Below are 26448 nucleotides of genomic sequence, written 5' to 3' on the forward strand. Positions count from 1 at the left end.
AGAGACTTTATCGTATGTCATTCAGAGATTTCCCTGGCATCTCCGGGTTGGTCAGCTAGTGTACTATAAAATTGCTAAGTATGTTTGCTATTACAAATGTGATAAAAAAAGAGGGGGCTTCCTTGGTTCCAAGACTGGTTAGTCTATGCATACATTGCACAGTGAATTTAACAACCCTTCTACAAGCCTTTTACAACAAATATGGTGATATTTTTCACGTTAATGAGCTCGAACGTGGACGAAATACCATGAGCAATGAAGTATTTGTTAATGTAGCCACATGTAATTTAATATGAATGAGAGAATCACAAGAAAATTAAAGCTTTTATGGATACATACATACAAACACACACACATACATACATATATATATATATATATATATATATATATATATATATATATATATATATATATAATGGATTTTATAAGACACATAACAGGACTGCAGATTGCCAATCGAAATATAAACTTAATGGAACACTTAGATCACAGTTAAAAATACATTCACACTCACACACACACGCACACACATACTCGAGCACACACATACACGAGCACACACATATCACACACATACATAATTATATAATGTGTGCGAGCGTGAATGTCTTTTTACGAGCCCAGATTCTGTCCAAGAAAAACATATGAAATACCAACACCCGCAAAGTTTCAAACCGAATTTGACTTTCCCATTCCACGACAACCCTTTTAGCGTTTTGAAAACATTATACAAGTCAGTCAAAGCTTTAGAGAACCGTGTAATGGATGCACCACCAGCAGTAATTCTGGGATATTCCTCATCCGCCAGGAAGACCTGAACTGCCAAATCCCAGGAAATCCTCTTCGTATTTTGCTTTGCTCGATACGAGCTCTTAGTAAGAGTACACACATACACACACACACAGGTTGTGGCCTTTTTTCGGGTGTTATAAATGGATGGGATGAATTAATGTAACTGGCGTTGCTCTGTTCTTCAAATAGGATTTTAGTAAACTATATACGTATGTGTATGTGTACATATATATATATATATATATATATATATATATATATATATATATATATATATATATATATATATATATATATATATATATATATATATATATATATATATATATATATATATATATATATATATGTGTGTGTGTGTGTATGTATGTATGTTTCTGTATATATGTATATACATTCATACATATATATATATATATATATATATATATATATATATATATATATATATATATATATATATATATATATATATATATATAAATATATAAAACCAACTTAGAAACCGATGAAGTCAATATGCGAGACAGAATTCCGCTATGTCGCAACGAGTGTTTCGAGGAAAAATACGCAACAAGCATCAAAAGGAGGAACTTTCTCTCCGTGCGACGTAACAGCCCATCCTCGAAAATAACAAAATAGCCCCAATAAAAGATTTCGGAACTCGGGCATATCTTCTTACGAAGTTGTAAAGGAAAGAGAGGTCTTTCGTCACTCCTATTCGTCAGAAATGGTTTCGTAAACAACAGAGAATAGTCACCATTTGCCTTCTTATCAGAGATGCTTTTATTTCCACATTAATAATTTCTTAGCAGAGGTGCTTATGTTTCCTCAATAATCAGATTTTACTTATATGAGAAGACGTAATTATCAAGAGACTTCCCTCTCCCTCCTCTTAACGAGAACGAGAATTATTTTTCCCACTCGTCGATTGGTCTCGCAGACGGACAAACAAATTCCTTACTTATTCCTAAATCGAGCTAATTCCTATACCAAGCTAATTCCTAAATCAAAATAGTGCCTAAATCAAGCTAATTCCGAAATCAAGCTAATTCCTGTATCAAGATAATGGCTAAATCAAGCTAATTCCTACATCAAGATAATGCCTAAGTCAAGCTAATTCCTAAATCAAGATAATTCAAGCTAATTCCTAAATCAAGCAAAATCCTAAATCAATCTAATTCCTAAACGAAGCTAATTCCTAAATCAAGATAATGCCTACATCAAGCTAATTCCTAAATCAAGATAATGCATAAATCAAGCTAATTCCTAATTCAAGCTAATTCTTAAATCAAGCAAATTCCTAAATCACGCCAATTCCTAAATCAGACAAATTCCTAAACCAAACTAGTTCTTAAATCAAGCAAATTCCTAAACCAAGATAATTCCTAAACCAAGATAATTCCTAAACCAAGCTAATTCCTAAAACAAGATATTTCTCATACAAAATCCACAATGTTTTCCGTCATTCAGAATATTACATAAAAAATCAGAGAGCTGAATCTGGACATAGCTTAAAGGGATTTGTAAATATTAACAGTTCTTTGCAGTTCCTCCCCAGGGGATGGGAGAGGAGGGGAGGGGGAAGAGGAGGAGGACGAGAAGGGTGATTGGGAGAAGGCGGAGGAGGAGGAGGAGGGGCAGGAGAATGAGCAGGAGTAGGAGGAGGACCAGCAGGTGGAGCAGGAACAGAGGCAGGAAGAGCAAGTGGACTAGGAGAAGCAGGAGCAGGAGCAGGAGGAAGAGCCTGAGCAGGAGGTGGAGGAAGACGACGAGTAAGATCAGGAGAAGGGGGAGGAGACAGGGCAGGAGACAGGGACAGGAGACGGGGCAGGGGAAGGGACAGGAGGAGAGGCAGGAGGAGGGGTAGGAGAGAAGGGGCAGGAGACGGGGCAGGAGACGGGGCAGGAGGAAGAGCAGGTGGTGTAGGAGGAGTAGGGGGACGAGGAAGAGAACCTGGATGAGAAGGAGATGGAGCAGGAGCTGGAACAGGAGCATGAGTAGGAGCAGTAGCAGGGGCAGGAGGAGGAGGAGGAGGAGGCGCAGGAGGAAGAGAAACAAGAGAAGCAGGAGCTGAAGCAGGAGCTGAAGCAGCAGCTGGAGCAGGAGCGTTATCAGGGTCAGGAGGAGCAGGAGGAAAAAACGGGGCAGGAGGAGGATCAGAAGCAGGAGCTTTAGCACGAGGAGCAGGAGCAGGAGGGGCAGGAGCAGGATTCGCAAGAGCAGGGTTATCAGGAGCAGGATGAGGAGGATGAGGAACAGGAACAGCAGCAGGAGTAGGAGTAGGAGTAGGCGTAAGCGGAGGAGGAGGAGGAGGAGGAGGAGCATGAGTTGGAGCAGGAGGAGGAGGAGGAGGAGGAGGAGGAGGAGGAGGAGGAGCATGAGTTGGAGCAGGAGGAGGAGGAGGAAGAGGAGGAGGAGGACTTTATGGGGACGAGAGAGAGAGAGAGAGAGAGAGAGAGAGAGAGAGAGAGAGAGAGAGAGAAGATTGTTTCCATTATGCAAATAAAGTATGGAATATGCATCGCCATTTGCAAAGGGTTTCTACTGAATTAATTCAGACCACTTCAAATTCAAATGAGGTCTTTCGACTTTACTAATAAAGATTTACCATTTTTGTATTACTTTTATTTTTTTATCTATTATTATTTTGGGGGGGCTTCGGAAGATCTTGGAAAGCCTCTTCTTTAACAAACAGGTTTTTCTTTCTCCTTTTCCCACAATCTATATTTTTCTAGCAAATTCAAATGAGGTCTTTCGACTTTACTAATAAAGATTCACTATTTCTTTTATTTATTTATTTTTTTTACTTATTTCTTTTGTCATCAGAAGAACTTGGAAAAGGTCCTCTTTAACTAATAGGTTTATTTCTCCCTTTTTCCAAAATCTATATTTTTCTGGGTGACTCCAGAAAAGGCTATTTTCCCATTCTCATTCATTTTAGGGTGAAAATGGGATGAAGTTGCTATAATTAATTCACGCCATCCGTGCATCTGATATCCAACCCCCGTCTCTTACTACGCTCCTGATCGGCCATTGATCAGCCAGTCTCAGGGCTGGAAACCCATCAGTTTCTTCCAGCCGTCACCGAGTAAACATCTTCGCTGCAACCTCACTTCATCAAATATGCCTTTCAAAAATTCAAAGGCTACGGCTGGAAGAGACTGACGAGTTTCCAGCCCTGTGCTTTTGAAAGACATATTTCATGAGGAGAGGTCGCAGCATAGATGTTTACTCGGTGAGGTTGGAAGAGACTGGCGAGTTTCCAGCCCTGTGACTGGCCGATCAATGGCCAATAAGGAGCGTCGTAAGAGACGGGGTTGGATACCAGATGCACGGGTACTGTGAATTGACAATAGCCCCATGCCAATCTCCATCAAGGCAACATCTTACATGTCCCACGTACCCAACTCAAGTGTTTGAGTTAGAGGAGGCTCAACAGATTCTATAAAGACGACACATCTCTAAACTAACCTAACCTCAGGCATCAGAAACAAGACAAAATGGAGGAAAATCACATCATATTTTTAAGCCAGACTATGAAAAACATTTACTATATTGATAAATATTAATTTATTGATAAATAATCCAATCCGTGAAAAATCTTTACTAATTTATTGGTAAATATTGCTTTATTGATAAATAAGCCAATCCGTGAAAAATCTTTACTAATTTATTGGTAAATATTAATTTATTGACAAATAAGCCAATCCGTGGAAAATCTTTACTAATTTATCGGTAAATATTACTTACTGATAAATAAGCTAATCCACGAAAATTTGCACTAATTTATTGATGAATATTAATTTATTGATAATTAACCCAATCCGTGAAAAACCTTTATTAATTTATTGATAAATATCAATTTATTGACAATTAACCTAATCCGTGAAAAATCTTTACTTATTTATTGGTAAATATTACTTTATTGATAAATAAGCCAATCCGTAAAAACCTTTACTAATTTACTTAAAAATATTAATTTACGAATAAATAAGCCAGTCCATGAAGAAAACGTTGCAAATTTATTCATAAATACTAATTCTTTGATAAATAAGTCAGACTATGAAAAGCCTTTAATAATTTCTTGATAGATGCAAATTTATTGATAAGTACATCCAAGAAATTCAATACAATAAATAGGAAAATTTATTTTATCTACAACAAAACTCAAGAGACCTCTTCGACATGAAACTATTACAAAATCGTTTATTAATCTTTAAATAAAAACAATTTCCAAGAGAGAGAGAGAGAGAGAGAGAGAGAGAGAGAGAGAGAGAGAGAGAGAGAGAGAGAGCAGAGGAAAATGTTTACGGCAACGCTTTAAACATATTTCCATCCAGTAACAAAACGAATTACAAAAAATGATTAAAAATGTGAGTGAATGACCCGTTGGACTCGATGCTTCCCGTCGGTCAGAGTAAAATTTCTATTATTGTGGGTTTATGGTAGAAGAGCAATATACACACACACACACACACACATATATATATATATATATATATATATATATATATATATATATATATATATATATATATATATATAAGAAAGTCTAGTTTTAATAAGATTTTGAATAAACAATGCAAGACAGAGAGAGAGAGAGAGAGAGAGAGAGAGAGAGAGAGAGAGAGAGAGAGAGAGAGAGAGAGAGAGAGAGAGAGAGAGACCAAGCATTCAAGGCAGAGGTGATGGCGCAATGTGAGTGCGTGCGCGCGTTTGTGTGTGTGGGAGGGGGAGGGGAAAATAAATCTGATATGTATTTGATGAGCTTCTTTGTGGGTGTATCAAGTAGCTAACTTTGTAGCCATTTTCTGCATACAATCGTGTATAAATTGCAATGTCAAGTTGAGTAAGACAAACAATTTGACCATCAAACAATTGGATATTCTCCCTTCATATATATCTATGTACAATGTCATCTTTTTAGCAAATATGAAATCCCGTAAGCCCTCTATAAGAGCTCTAATGTCTAGATGGCTATGAGATAGATACTAACTGTAAAGAGGGCCAAAAGCAAATTGGTGAAAGTGTTTAGAGTAAATCAACTTAAATACCTTAATTATCAATCTTATACAATGTTCAAAGGACGTTATTGCCTCTCAAGTCTTGACATGAGGTTTATCATCAGCCTGGGGAACCTATAATAAAATCACTCATACAAATCCTAAGTATATACCTAATTCTAGATTATCCATATGCAGGCATTTATCAAGGTAACCTTAACCAACCACAAAGCAATAAGTAATCAAAGGAATGCGAAGTACAAAGCAACAAACAATGGAAGCACATAACACCTGCAAACGAAGGAAGCACATGTCACCTACAAAAAAAGGTAGCATATGCCACCTACAAAAAAGGAAGCACATGCCACCTACAAACAAAGGAAGCGCATGCCACCTACAAACAAAGGAAGCACATGCCACCTACAAACAAAGGAAGCACATGCCACCTACAAAAAAAGGAAGCACATGCCACCTACAAAAAAATGAAGCACATGCCACCTACAAAAAAAGGAAGCATATGCCACCTACAAACAAAGGAAGCACATGCCACCTACAAACAAAGGAAGCACATGCCACCTACAAACAAAGGAAGTGCATGCTACCTACAAACAAAGGAAGCGCATGCCACCTACAAACAAAGGAAGCGCATGCCACCTACAAACAAAGAAAGTGCATGCCACCTACAAACAAAGGAAGCGCACGCCACCTACAAACAAAGGAAGCACATGCCACCTACAAACGTAGGAAGCGCAGGCCACCTACAAACAAAGGAAGTGCATGCCACCTACAAACAAAGGAAGCACATGCCACCTACAAACAAAGGAAGCGCATGCCACCTACAAACAAAGGAAGCACATGCCACCTACAAACAAAGGAAGCACATGCCACCTACAAACAAAGGAAGTGCATGCCACCTACAAACAAAGGAAGCATATGCCACCTACAAACAAAGGAAGCACATGCCACCTAAAAACAAAGAAAGCACATGCCACCTACAAACAAAGGAAGCACATACTACCTACAAACAAAGGAAGTGCATGCACCTACAAACAAAGGAAGCCCATGCCACCTACAAACAAAGGAAGCGCATGCCACCTACAAACAAATGAAGCCCATGCCACCTACAAACAAAGGAAGCGCATGCCACCTACAAACAAAGGAAGCACATGCCACCTACAAACAAAGGAAGCACATGCCACCTACAAACAAGGAAGCACATAACACCTGCAAACAAAGGAAGTGCATGCCACCTACAAACAAAGGAAGCACATGCCACCTACAAACAAAGGAAGTGCATGCCACCTACAAACAAAGGAAGCATATGCCACTTACAAATGAAGCCAAAAACAAAGGAAGTGCCCTACAAACAAAGGAAGTGCATGCCACCTACAAACAAAGGAAGTGCATGCCCACCTACAAACAAAGGAAGTGCATGCCACCTACAAACAAAGGGAAGCCCATGCCACCTACAAACAAAGGAAGCATATACAAAAACAAAGGAAGCGCATGCCACCTACAAACAAAGGAAGCGCATGCCACCTACAAACAAAGGAAGCATATGCCACCAACCAAAGGAAGCACATACAAACAAAGGAAGCGCATGCCACCTACAAACAAAGGAAGCCCATGCCACCTACAAACAAAGGAAGCCCATGCCACCTACAAACAAAGGAAGCGCATGCCACCTACAAACAAAGGAAGCGCATGCCACCTACAAACAAAGGAAGCGCATGCCACCTACAAACAAAGGAAGTGCATGCCACCTACAAACAAAGGAAGCGCATGCCACCTAAAACAAAGGAAGCATATGCCACTTACAAACAAAGGAAGCACATGCCACCTACAAACAAAGGAACATGGAAAGGAAGCACATGCCACCTACAAACAAAGGAAGCACATGCCACCTACAAACAAAGGAAGCACATGCCACCTACAAACAAAGGAAGCGCATGCCACCTACAAACAAAGGAAGCACATGCCACCTACAAACAATCAGACAATCCAAAGGAATGAAGAACTAATACTGAATACAACCACAAACAAGTTATCAAAAGACGACAACATGAAATGCAATGAAAAAAATGATGAGTAGAACGCAAATAGGTAAAATGGACGCATCAAGCCGTATTAAATAATTAACAGAAAATTACCTAATTTCAGCGTAAACGCTGAGACAACATGGCGGTCGATAGCCATAGTTCAGTGACCCAGTGACCTACTTCTGCAAACTGTGGAGAGGATACTGATCGAGCCAAAATTGTCAAATTCTGTATACAAAGACTTGGGATTATGCAAATTACCTGACTGGCAAGTTTAACAAAATGCATTCATTACACGAAGTCTTTTACGCCAATTAGCTGGATCTAAGGGAATAATTAATCTAATCACAAACTCAATATTAAATTATAAGCGAAAATCAAACTTCATCTAATGAGTAAGAATGGAAAAGGATTTACTTTGATCAAGACTGTTTCAGTCATGAATGGGAAAGAGAATTTCAGTGCATATTCAACAGGCATCAATTGTTATTTATCAAATTACGAGTTGCTAACCTAAGGACAAAGATTGATGGAGTCAATACCATTCAAATGCTAGTGATAAAATGTGAATATGGGAAGGGATAGAGCAATAATTATTCTATATAATTTTTTCCCACTTGTCTTAAACATCTCATATGATCTCATAAAAATATGAGTAAGAGTAAGCTGGTATACACTAAGGTGATTACAGAGAGGATAATACGTAGAATTAAGAGGGTTGGAAAAAACACAGAGAGAGAGAGAGAGAGAGAGAGAGAGAGAGAGAGAGAGAGAGAGAGAGAGAGAGAGAGAGAGAGAATAGAATAATACGAAGGATTGAGGGGGTTGGAAAAACACTGAGAGAGAGAGAGAGAGAGAGAGAGAGAGAGAGAGAGAGAGAGAGAGAGAGGGGAGATAAGACGCAGAATTAAGGGGGTTGGAAAAACACAGAGAGAGAGAGAGAGAGAGAGAGAGAGAGAGAGAGAGAGAGAGAGAGAGAGAGAGAGAGAGAGAGAGATAATACGTCGAATTAAGGGGTTGGAAAAAAATGAGAGAGAGAGAGAGAGAGAGAGAGAGAGAGAGAGAGAGAGAGAGAGAGAGAGAGAGAGAGAGAAACGATTAAGTCACATCATTGAAAGACATCTTTGCAATATCTATATCTATGTAAAAATATTTTCATTCATTACAGCATACTCGCTATTGTTCAAGAATTAAAACTAATTCGTGACAAATTAAATTTAAAGCAGATATGTACAGGATTATTTCACCCTCGTTAAGAGTTATCTGTCAGGAAGATAAAAATGCATAAAGGAATATCCTTGTCCAATAGCCCCTGAATTAATGAAGGAATTATACCAACTCAGATAACATAACGGCAGCGATGAGCAATAATATTAAAGATGATGACAAATTATCTACGAAAATAGGTTAAACACTCAGCTGAACTGCAACTCATTCCTTAACACTCGCAAAACATTACAAACAATTTCACAGCAGCCGTCATCTCAAGCCATGCATTATCACTCGTCTGTGAGGCCATTACCAGCCGTGAAACATATAAATGGATCGCGTTTCCTCATCTTTACATTATTCAGGGGAATATCGCCTGACGATCGTAAACATCTGGGATGGATGAGGCCGTAGGAAGGAGAGGGGGACATATTATATATATAACTATTAACAGCGTATAACAGCGTAGGCGAGGATGACGAGGCTCTACAGCTGCTGCACTCTCTCTCTCTCTCTCTCTCTCTCTCTCTCTCTCTCTCTCTCTCTCTCTCTCAAGCAAGCAAAAGCTTCGTCCTTCCCTTTTGAAGATAATTGCCTATGAGATGCCAGTACTTCTTTTAAGCGTTTGAAGGACAAAGTACTTATTGTTTTATCATTATTATTCTTTACTCCTTCAGCAAACTAAAAAAGGAAAATATTGCTTAAGGCATTAGATAGAAATACGTATATTAGCAAAAAGATTTAAGCAAACACTATTTTAAAACGATATTAACAAGATCCATGCCAAATTCGAGTTTTTTTTCTCTGTAAATGATTGAATTGCATTCCTTAAAGGGTAAAATGCAGGTATTTGACTCCAAAAATTTAAACGGAATTCCTTGAAAAAAAAAAAAAAAAAAAACTCTTAAGGTCGAGTTTTTGAACTGGTGGGTTTGCCCAAAATGAACCAGTTACTGAGCGACTTTTAATAGGTACATACGAGACATATGTAATATTTTTTTTTTGCTATTCACAGTATATTTACATCCAAAGAGATTCCCTATTTTCTTTAGAAGCATTTTTTTGGTAAACAATCATGTGTCCTTATGGAAAATGTGTTTTAAAGATTCCAAAGTCTCCCCAACAAATGAAAGTTCTTTGTGCCCCTGATACAAAAGCATGTATCTCTCTGACACTTTTTGACACTTTTTACTTCTTGGGAATGATGTCATATGACGTCACAGATTTCTCATTTCTGAATCGAAGCACTGAGCAAAAAAAAAAAAAAAAATCTCAAGAGCTCCCACCTTTGTTGCCACAAGTGGCGATAAAATCTACTACCAGAGTCCCTAGCACCTGAAAAAAAACTACCTTTGGGAGAATGAGACATTAATCGTTCAGGCAAAAACGAGGTCGATGAGGTTAAATAGGTCATGTGACAGAGCACATACAGATGGGGCCAACAGGAGAAATTTCAGAGCAGAGAGAAACCAATCAAGAAACAGCAAAACTTGCAGATTTTGACAACTCAGTGTCCTTCAAAGAAAAAAAAATTCAATTCACTATACAGAACTACCTCAGAAGTTAATTTGTCAAATGCTAATCCTCCGTTTCCACACCAGACCTTGACAAAATTAAAAATGACAAGTTGAAACTGTGTACCCACCTCCCCCAAAAAACTGCACAAACTGGTGAAATTTATGCCAGCTAGGATTACCAGCGCCCTTCTTTTGAAAAAAAAAAAAACATACCTACAAGCTGAAAAAACTAAACCTACAGGCTTGTAACAGGTCCACATAAAGTACATGGCAACCAGGAATTAAATATGGCACTTAGACCAAAAAGTTATTAGTTCACTCACCTAATAATTAATTAAGTATCTCTGATGTCAGTCGTCAAATCTGAATCCTTAGAAGACAGCAAAAGAGTTCACATAAGCAACGAACATTTCCACCTGTCGAAAAGGTAATTGATTAAACTGTTATTCTGTTTGCTTAACACATCTTCTATTGCACATCTGTCGAAAAGGTAATTGATTATCCTGTTATTCTATTTGGTTGAAACATCTTTCATGGCACACCTGTTAAAAAGGTAACTAAGAAAGCTTTTAATTCTGCTTGCTTTTAAAATATCTTTCATGGCAAACCTGGCAAAAGGGTGATTGATTAACCTGTTATTCTATTTGCTTAAATTATCTTTCATTACACACCTGTCAAAAGGGTAATTGATAAAGCTCTTAATTCTATTTGCTTAAATTATCTTTCATGTATTTAAATGCTTAAATCTGGTTTAACTATTATTACAGCAAATATATATACAAAAAATAAACAAGTGAAATTTTTCATACGTTTTCTCATACTTAACTTAGTTTCATTTTCCTCGAAGAGGTAATTTCCATCCTGGGCGTGTATTCTTTATCACCTCTCGTGTAAGCACTCAACTGTTTCGAACCTGCACTGCAACCTTGTTTCAAATGTTAATTTACATTTTATGCACCTAACTTTAAATATTAAGACGAACAAACTGATCTTAATGTGACCTCTACACAAAAACTCAATTTAAGATTTACCAAGCTCTTTTTTGAAATCATGATGGATTTTTGTTATTTATCTGATCTAATCTGACGTTGAACTTTTCTTATAAATCAAGTCAGTATTAACAAATAAAATATCCATACCTTTACGGACCCTTATCGATGATACTGAAGACTGGAGGTTATCCAGAACGATTTAAAATAACTCAAAAAATGTAATATAAAAGTAATTTTTATTTTTTTGTTTTTTTCAGGGCGAATTACAATTTTGGCATAATTATCAGCATGATTTTGTGGAAACTGGCATCTACTCGAATTTCAATTTATTTCAAAGAAACTTCCGTAATTAGAGGAAGACTGGTTGCTATATTCATAACTCATGATGGATATTTTGAAAGTTTATACTACAACTGAGATGACGTATTTGCTTGTATATATGCAGTACATTTTTCGAAATAAAATGCAAAACTACAAGTATTTAAGTAGTTTTTTTAATATGTTTAAATACCAAATATTACAATCTTAGATTTACATTTTATCTATTAATTAAATCAACCAACTGATCGTTGCAGTTGGTAAAACAATTACTGACTGATAAGTGAAAAATATAATTACTTGATAAATAAAAGAAAGCAAGGGATTAAAAAATATTAAATCTGAATGAACATGAAACCCACTGTACTTAGTAATTTAATTAACTAATTACTTAACTTGAATCTTCAAAAAACATTATACAGCGTGGACGACTAATAAAATGAATTAAGAATGTTTGAATTTTAACTGAACAAGAAGGTCCACAACTATTACAGATATAATTTAAAAAATCGCCATTAAGATTAATTAGGACGTATAATGAGTTTATTTTCCTTTGAATCTGCTTCATAAGCAGGAAAAAATGAGATTAAATTGAAATCTTACAACGTTCTGGATAACCTAAGATTTATACAGTGTGCTGTTGGAGTGTATTACAAAGCAGGTAAGAGATATCAAACACAGTGTTAAATATTCATATAAACTACTATTAAATGTGACTAGCTCAGTCCCAAACATTCATATTAACCAAAAAATTGTTGTAACCAGCTCAATCCCAGACATTTACATAAACCAATTGTATAACCAATTTGAAACATCAAACATCAGTCACCAGAAGTAAACACTTTTCATCTTCATACCACCAAACCATTGAAAACAACACCCTTATTGCACCTTAGGTTTCAACAAACCATTCCTTTTTCCTTTTGCTTATTATTGAGAAATAAAAATTTTGTTAACTGGATGGAGGTTTGATGAGTGGTCTCACTTTAAAACTCTAGAGAGAGAGAGAGAGAGAGAGAGAGAGAGAGAGAGAGAGAGAGAGAGAGAGAGAGAGAGAGAGAGAGAGAGAGAGACACTCCAACAGCACCACGGTATAAAAAACTTACCTTATGAAGATAAGGTCGACCTGTGAAGAGAGAAATTAAATAAATGTCAGTATTATAAAAACTCAGTAAATTTCCTCTTCCCATTTAACTTAAATCATGATCAAATCTTGCAGTTATGTGATAGTTAAACTGTAAATATTATGAAACTATTTTATTATTTAAACTGCTACGTGGAATATTAAAATGTTATATATAGGCCTATTTTTTATACAAACAGGATACAGAAAATTTATTGAAGATCTCTGAATATTTAATCTTTTAAAAGAAGACTGTTCATTCAAAAGCTTTTCTTAGCCAATATGCATTTGCAATACAGTACATGAGCCCAAGGTATAAATGCATTACATGAAAAAACTCTATAAGACGAACTCCGCAATGAACAATATAGGAGGCTATGCCACCAAGAGTTTAATATATACTACCAATCTCTCAGATCAAGCCACGAGCTACAGCTGTTTCCTTCTCTTGCCTTAGATTTGGAGAATCTCTCAGATGGTACCAGTTTCCAGTTCGTTGTTTCTCCTTTCCGGTCATATATAGGCCTAAAGGTATTTATATCCTAGTTTCGTAGGCCTATATATGAAAGTTTCTCTATAGTTATATGTGTTCTGGCCTTTATATACAAGCATTTCAAAAGTTATGCATGCGATTACGTGCATAAAACGCATCAAATATACAATTAAAAATAACAAGAAATATCTTCATCTAGTTCCTTTCCATTACCTATTAATTAGAGAAGTGACATAAATGATAAGTGGACTAAGCCTTATAAGAAATTTTAGAAATGAAAGGATTAATGGCCTAATTTAATCCCTAATACTTGTAGGCGAAAGTAACCTATCCCTTGCAAATAACTCCCATTTTGATAAATACTAAATAAGTATATGCGTAAATCACGAAATCGCCAATAATGTACATAATTATAAACACAACAACGAATAACACCTTCAGTCTACAGTTACATCGACATGAAAACCGTTTTCCCTACACAATTCTACATTTCTACCTTACAAACTTTCACACATTATATAATGATTACAAAAAATAGCAGATTCTAAACACACAGCGGATGTCTAAAGCACAGGTTACTCACCTATCTTCACAGAAGGCACACGGGGGCTCTTGGCAATTTTGAAAGCAACCGAGACAAAAATCATTAGACCTACCATCAAAATAAAACATTACTGATAACTAGAATCATCGCCTGATAAGCCTATAAGCATATCAACATGAATGCCTGAACATAATCCTATAGTATATAATTTATCAGTCTATACAAATTCTCAGTTATTAATATCTGAATAACACTGGCACGTGATAAATGTCATTTCCCAGAATTATATGAGTGAAATAAATTAATTCTCTACTGTAGGCCTATCCGTGACAAACATAATTCCTGCCCTGCTCATAGAATTATGTCCAGAACTTTATTGAAAACATCAGTTCCTTCAAAACACAAATACAGTTCACAAAACTGGCAAGAGTAAATAAATACATGGTCATTATTTTGTGGATAGATACTCAGTATTTACAAAATATTTTTTTGTTGTTTCTATTATCACAGTTAAAACGTTGGGCTTCTATCCAACACCATATTGACTACGAAAATATCACTACAGTTACGTATAAACTATACATTCAAAGACAGCCATTAGTATTAGTTGATCATTAAACGATGTACGTCCAACGCACTGTACAGCACTTGCCTGCACAGTGATTTTGATTATTCAAGTGACAAAAAAACCTGTCCAGTATTCTATAAATCATATTAATTCATGTGAGGTAGAATTGCTTTGCCTGGTATCAGTTTCCACTATCTATAATTCTGAATATTATATTCCGACGTGTTGTTTCATATAATTTTAATGAAAGTTTTGTTGCTCATGTGTTGTACACTTATTGTAAATGTTCGTATAGAATATTACATTATAATAAATGCATGAAAACACAAATTACTACAGTAAATGTTTTAAAAAGGTGGATTTAAAATGTTTATACGAGTGAACATTACTAAATTTAAAGTAATTCAAAAAGTGTAAACAACAGGGCAAAATAGTGTGCTTGCAGTGCAATATTATCTCAAACGCTTTGCCATTCATCTTTTCAGGTTAGTCTGGTCGTTATATCGTTATTTCCGTTATTATGAACCATGTATCATTATACATACTTGTATTACATGCGTTCATTATTCATTATAATATAGTTGTTTGATCAAGACTACGTAGCCTGGGTAGGCTAAGCTCTAGGCTAAAGATGGGCGACCTTGACCGAGGTATATTTTGGCGTTTATGTTTAATAAAAACTAATCATAATTCCTATTAAATTATGGATTACAGTAAAAGAGGGATTACTATGTATAAATCCGCACAAATGACGATTTTGAGGGCTTAAATATACAATAAGCTATTGTTTAATTGTCGAATCCAACCGATGCTTGGTTCACAATGCTCGCCCTAGGGTAACCCCCATTGCGGGCTAGCGGCGTCAGTGCACCTCATGCGGTGCACTGAAGGCATTATTTATGGTTTCTTGCAGGGTCCCTTCATTAGGCCCCTAGCTGCAACCACTTTAATTGTTTTTACAGTACTTCCGTTCATAGTCTCGTTCTTCCGTCTTACTTTCCTCAACCCTCTGCTAACGGCTGATCCATAGTGCAGCTGCGAGGTTTTCCTTCTGTTACACCTTTCTAAAACCTCCTGTTACACCTTACACCTTTTTACTGTCAATTTCCTTTTCACCTCTGAATGACCTCACTGGTCCCAGTGCTAAACCCTATATCCCTGTTGCATTCTATTCTACATTATCCCCATAATCCAAGCCTAACCCTATCATTATTAATTTTAATACATCAGCGTATTTATATTTTCTTTATCAATATTAAGGGAAACATAAATACATTTGTGAATTTGGTTCACAGAATAAAACTGAAGGATTCAGTTCCATTCTTTAAATGCTTAAACAACTAAGTCAATATAGGTCAATTTATCACGGAATAAGGGTTAAATTGTATTTTTGGAATATGGTCAAAGTAATTTGTGAATTTTTTGTGTATGGTATTTAAAACGGCCTTGGGACGGTACATTTCAAAGTTTAATATCTAACTATATATCTATCTGTTATATACAGTATATGTATTTATGCATATATATATATATATATATATATATATATATATATATATATATATATATATATATATATATATATATATATATATATATATATACATAGTACATAAAACTGAAATTTACTGTAAAATGGTAAAAAAAAAATATTTAAAAGATGGCTATAGTCTAAAAGTGTATTCAGATGAATAATAAAAAATATAATTTTGTCAGTTTACTGTAAAATTTCTCTGGTTACACACACACATATATATATATATATATATATATATATATATATATATATATATATATATATATATATATATATATATATATATATATTGTGTATTACTTATTTATTGAGAAAGAGAGAGAGAGAAAAAAAATTCTTGTGTTTCATGAGTTTCTTGATCATTACCACCTACAAGACTTTGGCTAGGCTAGGCTATGGTGAAGAAGTTCTTGAGATGTACACTTTGGTGATTTGTGTTTAATACACTTATAATAAAAATATATATATAGTCCATGGGTATAATCCTTAGTTCTCTAGGTTCTACACAATTTATTTTAATTGTTTGAATAACCTTGATAAGGTTAGGCTAGGATTTGGGGGTAAGCCTAGAGTTGGATAGCCTAGGTTAGGTTATTCACTATAACCATGACCTCACTCTGGACATACCCTCAATTCACAAAGACCTATTTACAGCCTTTGACATTGCAATATATATATATATATATATATATATATATATATATATATATATATATATATATATATATATATATATATATATATATATAAAAAAATAGGGTTGCTTAACCTAGGCTAGATTATTCATTACTCCAGTGACCTCGCTCTGGCCATATCAACAGTTCATATGCCACTGGCATATATATATATATATATATATATATATATATATATATATATATATATATATATATATATATATACACACATTGAAATATGAATGTTATTTTATAAATGCATTCTATAAGCTAATAAATGTCATGTTTTTACTATTAACTGTTCACCCATAATGCTCATCAATGCTTATTTCTTGAGACTTTGACATCTGATTAAATGACATTAGTTTACATATTTATATAACTAATATATATCTTGTAGTGTGAAGGATTGTGGGGGAAGCTGTATTTTATAGTATGAATAGTTGTACTGCAGGGAGATGTATCATGTAGTGTGAGTGGTTGCGGGATGGGGGGCATGTATCTTGTAGTGTAATGGTTGTGGGGGGAGGAGCTGAATGTTTAGTGTGAATGGTTGTGGTGGTGCAGGAGCTGTATGTTGTAATGTGAATGGCTGTGTTGGAGGAGGAGCTGCAGGTTGTAGTGTGAATGGTTGTGGTGGGGGAGACGCTGCATGTTGTATTGTGAATGGTTATGGATGGGGAGGAGCTGCAAGTTGTAGTGTGAATGGTTGTGGTGGGGGAGGAGCTGCAAGTTGTAGTATGAATGGTTGTGGTGGGGGAGGAGCTGCAAGTTGTAGTATGAATGGTTGTGGTGGGGAGGAGCTGCAAGTTGTAGTATGAATGGTTGTGGTGGGGGAGGAGCTGCAAGTTGTAGTATGAATGGTTGTGGTGGGGGAGGAGCTGCAAGTTGTAGTATGAATGGTTGTGGTGGGGGAGGAGCTGCAAGTTGTAGTATGAATGGTTGTGGTGGGGAGGAGCTGCAAGTTGTAGTATGAATGGTTGTGGTGGGGAGGAGCTGCAAGTTGTAGTATGAATGGTTGTGGTGGGGAGGAGCTGCAAGTTGTAGTATGAATGGTTGTGGTGGGGGAGGAGCTGCAAGTTGTAGTATGAATGGTTGTGGTGGGGGAGGAGCTGTATGTTGTAGTGTGAATGTTGTGGTGGATTGGGAGCTGTATGCTGTAAAGTGAATAGTTGTGGGGGCTGTATGCTGTAGTGTGAATGGTTGTGTGGGGAGCTGTGAGTTGTAGTGTGAATGGTTTTGTGTGGGGTGGAGCTGCATGTTGTAGTGTATGTGATTGTGGTGGGGGAAGAACTATGTGTTGTAGTGTGAATGGTTGTGGTGGGGTAGGAGCTGTAAGCTGTACTGTAGTGTGATTGGTTGTGGTGGGGGAGGACCTGTATGTTGTAAAGTGAATGGTTGTGGGGGCTGTATGTTGTAGTGTGAACGGTTGTGGGTGAGGAGCTGCATGTTGTAGTGTGAATGGATGTGAGGGGAGTAGCTGTATTTTGTTGTGTTAATGGTTGTTGGGAGAAGAGCTATATGTTGTAGTGTGAACGGTTGTCGGAGGAAGAGCTGTATGCTGTAAAGTGAATGGTTGTGGGGGGCTGTATGTTGTAGTGTGAATGGTTGTGGGGAGCTGTATGCTGTAGTGTGAATTTTTGTGGGGGAGGAGCTGTATGTTGTAGTGTGTATGGTTGTGGGGGTAGAGGTTTATGTTGCAGAGTGAATGGTTGTTGGGGGGGAGGTGTATGTTGTTGGGGGGGAGAGGAGCTGTATGTTGTAGTGTGAATGGTTGCGGGGTAGAGGTTTATGTTGCAGTATAAATGGCTGTGGAAGGAGAGTTGTATGTAGCAGAGTGAATGGTTGTGGGGGGGAGGAGGTGTATGTTGTAGTTTGAATGGTTATTAAGCTTTACATACTGTACATCAAGTAAACTACTTAGTTCGTTTCGCATCCTTTTCAAGGGCTGCCCACGGATCAGGAACCAGGCTGGCATAAGGTTATGGTAGCTTAATCATCGTCAATAATATGTAACACGTGGAATATTCGCTTGAATAAAACCTATCGAACCGGTTCAACATATGCCTAGCTAACACAACGCTACGTGTAGATATAAGGGTTTGCAGCCTAAAATACAATGAATTACTACGTAAAGTGCATAATATATATCATAATGTTAATGAAATATGATGAATATTAATGAGGCTATATTAGCTTGATTCACCATCAGGAATCTAACGAGTGAAATTTTAATTTTAAAACGCATCAAAACTGTTCAACTTCTGCCTATGCTAACACAATAAATATAAGGATTTGCGGCCAAATATACAATGAATACACTATCAAAATAATAATATATATCATAATGTTTATATATTATAATAAATCTTAATTTATAATACTTACGCAGGACCAGAACGGCCAGGAAAACCCGAAATAAGCACTGGAAAACGCGAAGCCTAAACGCATGCACATACACACTCACAGATTGACATCTTAACTCAGAATGGTCATTTAAATACAAAGTATGGTCTTGGAGGGTGCGGTGACGTCTTCTGGGCCCGGGGGGGGCGGGGGTGGCTGTTGGTTTGGGAGTACCTTTCTCGACTCCTCACACCCATCTTAAACTATTATTCAGTATATTTTCTTAAATCTCGTGTCAGGAGACGAAACTCGTGTTGTTAAGTAAAGTTGTTTACGGTTGTTTAAACCGTTAATTGGATATGGGCGGAGTTTAACTCGAGCGAAGGACCTAAGACTTGTTATAGGTCTTTTCGCGAAAGGTTTTACCCTGTCGACCTACGCCAATATTGGCGAGTGGTTAATTTTGGCGTTTAATTTCTTGTTCGTTTATGATACTGCTGTCTGCGTTACTTTCTCTCTCTCTCTCTCTCTCTCTCTCGATGTACATCTAAGCATCGATAACTTACGTTACGTAGAGGAATAATAATTTCATTCGAGCTTTGTACGTGAAGCAATATGGCGAACTGTTGTTTAATGCTTAATTATTATAAGACCCCCCCCCCAACTCTCTCTCTCTCTCTCTCTCTCTCTCTGAAAATTTACTTTGCGTAGAGAAATAATCTATTTCATTCGAGCTTCATCCGTGAAGCAATATGGTGAGTTGTCGTGTAATGATTATTTATCATAAGATTTCGCCTTGCCTTTCCCGTTTTTATTTTATCTAATCCTGCACCGTCATCTCAATATTTCAGTTCAGAGTTTATCATAACCACTATAATCATAATTGTCATTATTAGCCTTCGCCATACCTTGAATGTTATAAGTATGCACTTTTTTTTTTAGAACCGTACTAGGCCTATGTCCGTACAGTACTCGTATTTGTTTATGTACCTGTGCTTGAGTAATGTATATTTATATACATTAATGTCTATTAAATACTTGTCTGATAACGATAAAAATTACGCCTGTTTAGTCATTTGTTAAAAATTAAACCATGAGTAAATTTTGACGAATAGTCCTGTTGGAATTTCATGTTGACGGTTTAATGTCATCCCTTCTCCAATATCACTTTATTTCACTAATTATTACTATCTTTTTTAGTAATTATTATCATCACTGAGTGATTGATAATTAAACAGGATAATACAACGCTTCAGTGTCATTGTTAACTCGATATGTTGTCTTTGTCATCTAACGGCATACTGAGAAATAATGCTTTAACAAAGGCGTCTCTTTCCTTATTAGGCGTACCCCACGTCGGCTCGTCTTCGCGCTTGAATCAGGTTCCTCACGAAGATGCTGTCATAGTTCGGCAAGTAGGGCAGTTTTTTATATAATTTAAATATATATATATATATATATATATATATATATATATATATATATATATATATATGTGTGTGTGTGTGTGTGTGTGTGTGTGTGTGTGTGTGTGTGTGTGTTTGTGACTGTATTTTTCAAATGTAACTCGAACTGTTTAAATAGTTTTGATGTTGTAAGGTGATGAGACTGATGACCATACGTTAAAATCCCTTGTACGTGAAGCCAGCGTACAGTCACCATGAACATTCTCTCTCTCTCTCTCTCTCTCTCTCTCTCTCTGTGTGTGTGTGTGTGTGTGTGTGTGTGTGTGTGTGTAACAAGAACTGTTTAAGTAGTTTTGCGTTAAGCTAGCCATCGTGACTCTCTCTCTCTCTCTCTCTCTCTCTCTCTCTCTCTCTCTCTCTCTCTCTCTCTCTCTCTCTCACGAAGTCTTGGGGTGCAGTCAAGGGTTGTACGAGATGGATTTTGGGTGGGTGGGGAAAAGGGGAGGGGGAGCGGTTAGGGGGAGGGAAGTGTTATTTCTTGAACAGAAGAACGAATGAAATATTCTACCCGAGTAATGGCGTTGCATATGTATGAATCTGTCTCCCCCTCTTTCACTCCAACCGGATGTAATGTAGTCTCAAGCACTTTTTCACTTCACACTTTACACTTTTCCTTCTTATTTTTTTATAAGTAAGACATAGCGGTATATAATACATAACAGTGAGACTTAATCTTTTCTCTCTCTCGATGACCTTTGCTCTCCTAACGCCAATATTTTTCAAACGGTTCAATCTTGAATCGGCTCGGAATTACTCAGATTTGAATCTGCTTATCAGAACACGTCCTCGTAATTTATTTAAAGTGCTCCATTGGTTACAGTTTCGATAATACCAAATGGAAGATGGGAAAATAAAGCGGTTATTTTGTAATCAATCCTAAATACTAATATAAGGGCCTAGGCCTACGATATCGTGTAAGGCCTGTGAACATCAATTCCATTTCAATATACTGTACAGTAAGGAGTAGCATGCACTTAGTGCATAGGCCTACCGGAGCCACTTTATCGTTCTTTTAGCTTTTAAAGTGGTTCGTAAAGCTAATTATTATTATTATTATTATTATTATTATTATTATTATTATTATTATTATTATTATTTTTCGTAACCGCAGTTATAGCTGCTTCGTTTAAAAGGCTAATGGAACGATTCTGTCTCAAGAAATCCCAAATATGACTGGAGGTAATCTGTTTATATCCTTATCTTAAGGAGATTACCACTCATAATCCTACGTGTTAAGCCGGTAATTACTGGGCTTTCGACTTAGAAATGCTTTCTTGTTTAAATAAATTACTTATATTTTACCATAGTAAATATATATATATATATATATATATAAATATATATATATATATATATATATATATATATATATATATATATATATATATATATATATATATATATATACATACATACATACACATACATACATACATACATACACACACACACACACACACACACACATATATATATATATATATATATATATATATATATATATATATATATATGTATATATATATATGCACTTCGCAAATGAGATTCGAAACCGCTCATCATTAACAGAATAACCACAATTCCGCCCTAATATCCATAATGATGTGATTTCGTCAGATTGCATCCACTCAGCCGGGTATCCGAGAGGAAGATGTATTTATCATTAAACACGTAGTGATGACACAGCTTTCATTCATAAAAAAAATTACTATGTGGTTTGGCAATACTGTTGGGCTTACGAGAATACGATTTCGTCATACCATAGTTTGGGTAGTTTTAAACCGCGTCTGTTTGTTACAGGAATTTTAACAGGAATCAGGAAATTAACGTAAGCCTTAATTTAAATGTTATTTTTCTCAAAATAATCCTTGTTAATAACCGTGTCATTTGAAGTTTAATACGAATAAGTAACTTAACAATGTAGAATATAATTGTCTCGAACTGTTGGTTGCATAAATTATCTCATATGGGTTTTTAAATAAACAGCATTATTGAACATGTGCCAAGATTTTGGATTGGCGTGAAAGTCAGGTCAGGTCACTTATTTTTCTGTCGGTCAGGTTGTCTAGACTTGACCTGAAATTGTCAAAATATATTGGTCAGTGCTTATTTAATTTAATTTAGCTTTTGTTTTTATTAGTTTCAGGATTGTGAACAGTAAATTTTGTTGCATATTTCTCCATATGGTAATTTTGTAGTTAAGGCTATACATCATACATACATACATACATATATACATATATACATATATATATATATATATATATATATATATATATATATATATATATATATATATATATAATATATTTATTTATATATATATATACTGTATATATATGTATATAATATATATACTGTATATATATATATATATATATATATTTATATATATATATATATATATATATATATATATATATATATATATATTATATATATATATGAATATATATAGATATAAATATATATATATATATATATATATATATGTGTGTGTGTGTGTGTGTATATATTATATATATATATATTATATATTATACATTCATACATACATACCTTCTGTGTCCCGAAAACTTTCAAGAATCCAAGAGACCAACTGCTGTTGCTGGGCCCTTAACTTCACACCTCTCTGGACCTGGGGCGTTTTCCATGCGCAGAAAAAAAAAGTATTGGTTCTCAGTTGACATTGATGCATATTCCCACTCGAATGTGTTGTTGGGTTTCTCAAAACGTGAAGAAAATGGGAAGAAGAGGAATCAGTAACCATTTGTAAATGGGAAGAAGAGGGATAAGTTACAATTGGAGTCTAAGATATAGGATAATAATTCTTTTTATGCAATTGGAACTTCGGAAGTTCAAGCGAAGATGCAATGCATTACTACCCTAATATAATTCAACTTGTATTTGAATATTCTACTTACATTCTTCTTTATTTATTAATTTGTTGATTTATCTGTTTTTCTAATAAATGATCTATTTCTGTATTTCCCATTACCTTCTGCTGCTACTCTAGAATGAACACCATATTCTTTTGAAGCTCGAATTTCAAGTCAATGAACCCTGTTGTATTGTTCCATATGGACAGGGTTCGTCTTCTGAATAATAATAATAATAATAATAATAATAATAATAATAATAATAATAATAATAATAATAATAATAATAATAATAATAGGAACACTAGGCACGATCCCAAGATCACTGAAAAGGAATCTGGAAAAACTAGATGCCGAAGTAGCTCCAGGACTCATGCAGAAAAGTGTGCTACTAGAAACAGCGCACATGGTGAGAAAAGTGATGGACTCCTAAGGAGGCAGGATGCAACCCGGAACCCCACACTATAAAAACCACCCAGTGGAATAGGATGACTGTGATAGACAAAAAATAAATAAATAAATAAAATTAATAGTAATTATTATGAAATCAGTATTAGGTGTCTGAGTGAAGGGCTCCCAGACAGCTCCCAGAGTTTAGACGCTAAATCAGTTTTTTTTTTATCTATGGTGCATCACTATATTGTGACCGGAAATAATGAGTAAAAAGCCACAATAATGTAAATGAGAGGCTGTATTTTTCCAGAATACATAAAAAGGTTAAAAAAAGAAAAGGAAAAGGTTAAAAAAAAATAATAGGAAAAGTTAAAAAAATAAAAGGAAAAGGGGAGCTTTCGACCCCTTGCACAACGGTCTTCTTCGGTCTCTTATTTACATTATTGTGGCCTTTTACTAATTAAATTAGTTTCGTTTTTGTTCTTCTCTTATTCCATTTTAAATCTGAGATATTCTTCTGTCAGTGGCACATTGTCAAAGTCAAAATAATGTCCGTTACAAAGGTCAGACAGGCACAAGTGACCTTGAAATGAAGAGAACCTGTTAGTTAAATTGTGACATCTGAATAATTCTGAAACATCATTCTCCCCACTCTCATCCAAATATCTCTCCACTTGTTTTGTTCTCGATAATATATATATATATATATATATATATATATATATATATATATATATATATATATATATATATATATATATATATATATATATATGTATATATGAAGAAATAAGAAAAAAGTGAATGGCAGTATCTCGCAGCCTGCTGACACCACGACATTTTTCCTCCGGCTTGAAAAAATAATCACGAATATAAATCATTCTCTCTCTCTCTCTCTCTCTCTCTCTCTCTCTCTCTCTCTCTCTCTCTCTCTCTCTCTCAGCAGTCTCATTAATTCTGGATGAATCCCATGATACATTCGTCTCGAATGAAAAAAAAAAACTGCGTTTTATTTTCTCATTATTTCATTGCTAATGAAATTTTATCCAGATGTTTAAAAAAAAAGCTTTCATTTATATTCTCTGTTGAAATCTGTATAACCTTTGGCTTTCGTTTTGGACATTACATGAAGTTTGTTTTTTTGCACTTTTTAGAGATGAATAAGGAACATGATTTTAGCTGTGAGGTTTTATTTTGTGATCTCTGATCATAAAGATAAATGATTTCATTTTTTTTATCTGTCGAGATTTTACGGTGTTTCAGTATTATGATATAATGATATACTTGGTAGAACTTAAAAAAATATGAAATTGAATATTGTCAGTTTTTTTTTTTTTTTTTTTGAACCTTTAGAGTTGAATAAGGAGCGTGATTTAGCTGTCAATGTTCTGTTTGCGATCTCTGGTTAAAAAAGATAAATTATTGCTTTTTATTTTCTTGTCGGGATTTCATGGTGTTTCGACATTATGACGTAATGACATATTAGGAAAAACTGTAAAAAATATGAAATTAAATAGTCAAAATAATTAAATTAATTATTGTCAAAATAAGTAAATTAACTATTATCTAAATTAAATCAAATATGAAAATTATTGTCAGGGCTAATACGATTCTTATGCTTCGTGTGTTTTGTAATAAGTTTAGAAAATAAACAGTCGATTCTGTTCTTGAATTTTCTCTCTTTGTTTAAGCCAATTCTTCCTTCTTTCGAGTGTGCAATCCCTCTCCCACTCCCTCTCCCTTTCCCTCCCCTCCCTCCTCCCCCCTCCCCTCCCCTCCTCCCCTCCCTCCCCTTCCCTCCCCCCTCCCATCCCCTCCCCCCCCCTCCCCTCCCATCCCCTCCCATTCCCTCCCCTCCCCTCCCCTCCCCTCCCCTCTCTCTCCACCTCCCAGACTGGTCCAAAGGAAAGATCTCCAGCCTCCTTGATCTGTTAAAGTCCCACTCCCACCTTTTCCCTCTACCTCCCCCTCGCCTCCCCTTCTACTCCCTCTCCCTATCCTCTCCTTCCTCCTCTCCTACCCTCCCCCCTCCCCTCTCCATCTCCCGCCATACTGCAACTCCCCCTCCCCATCCAAACTGCTCCAAAGGAAAGATATTCCTTCTCTAGCATCCTTGATCTGTTTAAGTCCCACTCCCACCCCTTTCCTCTCGCCCTCTCCCTCTCCCTCTCCCTCTCCCTCTCCCTCTCCCTCCAGACTTCTCTAAAGGAAAGATCTCTCTCCAGCATCCTTGAGCCGTCAAGAAATAACACCATTTTTCATCGACCTGTTTATTCCACTGTTGATATTCAGCTCGTGAAAAGATTGTTTAGTTCCATTTCTCTCGGATCTTGTAGAGTGAAAGGAGTGGTAGTTTTCAGCAGCAACAGCGGCAGAATAAGGCGTCTTGGAAGAATATCCATAACTGGAAAACAAGGAAAAAAAATAGTCTCTGGAACAGAGAATCCAGATATGAATGATGTATCGCAAATGGATGCGCTGAGTTTGAAAACCTCGTCTTGGAAATCTCTTCACAGGTTGTGCAAAAAGAAGAAGAAAGAAGAAGA

At 35.9% G+C, this 26448-nt stretch overlaps 3 protein-coding genes and 1 long non-coding RNA gene across 4 annotated transcripts in view; 3 read left to right on the forward strand and 1 right to left on the reverse strand.

Moving 5' to 3' along the window:
• Window positions 1-2284: 2284 nt before the first annotated feature.
• LOC136850464 (uncharacterized) lies at window positions 2285-4172 on the reverse strand. Its single transcript, XM_067124039.1, has 2 exons — window positions 4031-4172; window positions 2285-2967 (listed from the first exon to the last, which is right to left on the reverse strand). Exons 1-2 carry the CDS (start codon window positions 4170-4172, stop codon window positions 2285-2287), a joined length of 825 nt encoding a protein of 274 aa, XP_066980140.1.
• A 2042-nt stretch (window positions 4173-6214) lies between these two features.
• LOC136850465 (adhesive plaque matrix protein-like) lies at window positions 6215-6910 on the forward strand. Its single transcript, XM_067124040.1, has one exon. The coding sequence runs from the start codon at window positions 6215-6217 to the stop codon at window positions 6908-6910; it is 696 nt and encodes a 231-aa protein (XP_066980141.1).
• Window positions 6911-6915: 5 nt separating this feature from the next.
• On the forward strand, window positions 6916-7893 carry LOC136850466 (adhesive plaque matrix protein-like). The gene has a single exon (XM_067124041.1). The coding sequence runs from the start codon at window positions 6916-6918 to the stop codon at window positions 7891-7893; it is 978 nt and encodes a 325-aa protein (XP_066980142.1).
• A 7069-nt stretch (window positions 7894-14962) lies between these two features.
• LOC136850770 (uncharacterized) overlaps window positions 14963-26448 on the forward strand; it is a 76147-nt gene continuing 64661 nt past the window's right edge. Inside the window, exon 1 of the long non-coding RNA XR_010856738.1 lies at window positions 14963-15089. This is a non-coding gene — a long non-coding RNA (uncharacterized lncRNA). The remainder of the gene's footprint in view (window positions 15090-26448) is intronic.

Source organism: Macrobrachium rosenbergii, chromosome 22 (genome assembly GCF_040412425.1).
Source record: "Macrobrachium rosenbergii isolate ZJJX-2024 chromosome 22, ASM4041242v1, whole genome shotgun sequence".
In the NCBI taxonomy this organism is placed as follows: Eukaryota; Metazoa; Arthropoda; class Malacostraca; order Decapoda; family Palaemonidae; genus Macrobrachium; species Macrobrachium rosenbergii.

Coding starts and splice junctions, on each gene's coding strand:
- LOC136850466 (XM_067124041.1), top strand. CDS start 6,916: ATGCCACCTACAAACAAAGGAAGCGCATGCCACCTACAAACAAAGGAA.
- LOC136850465 (XM_067124040.1), top strand. CDS start 6,215: ATGCCACCTACAAACAAAGGAAGCACATGCCACCTACAAAAAAAGGAA.
- LOC136850464 (XM_067124039.1), bottom strand. CDS start 4,172: ATGGAGATTGGCATGGGGCTATTGTCAATTCACAGTACCCGTGCATCT. Junction 2,968..4,030: donor GTCTCTTCCAACCTCACCGA/GTAAACATCTAT, acceptor CTCGTGCTAAAG/CTCCTGCTTCTGATCCTCCT.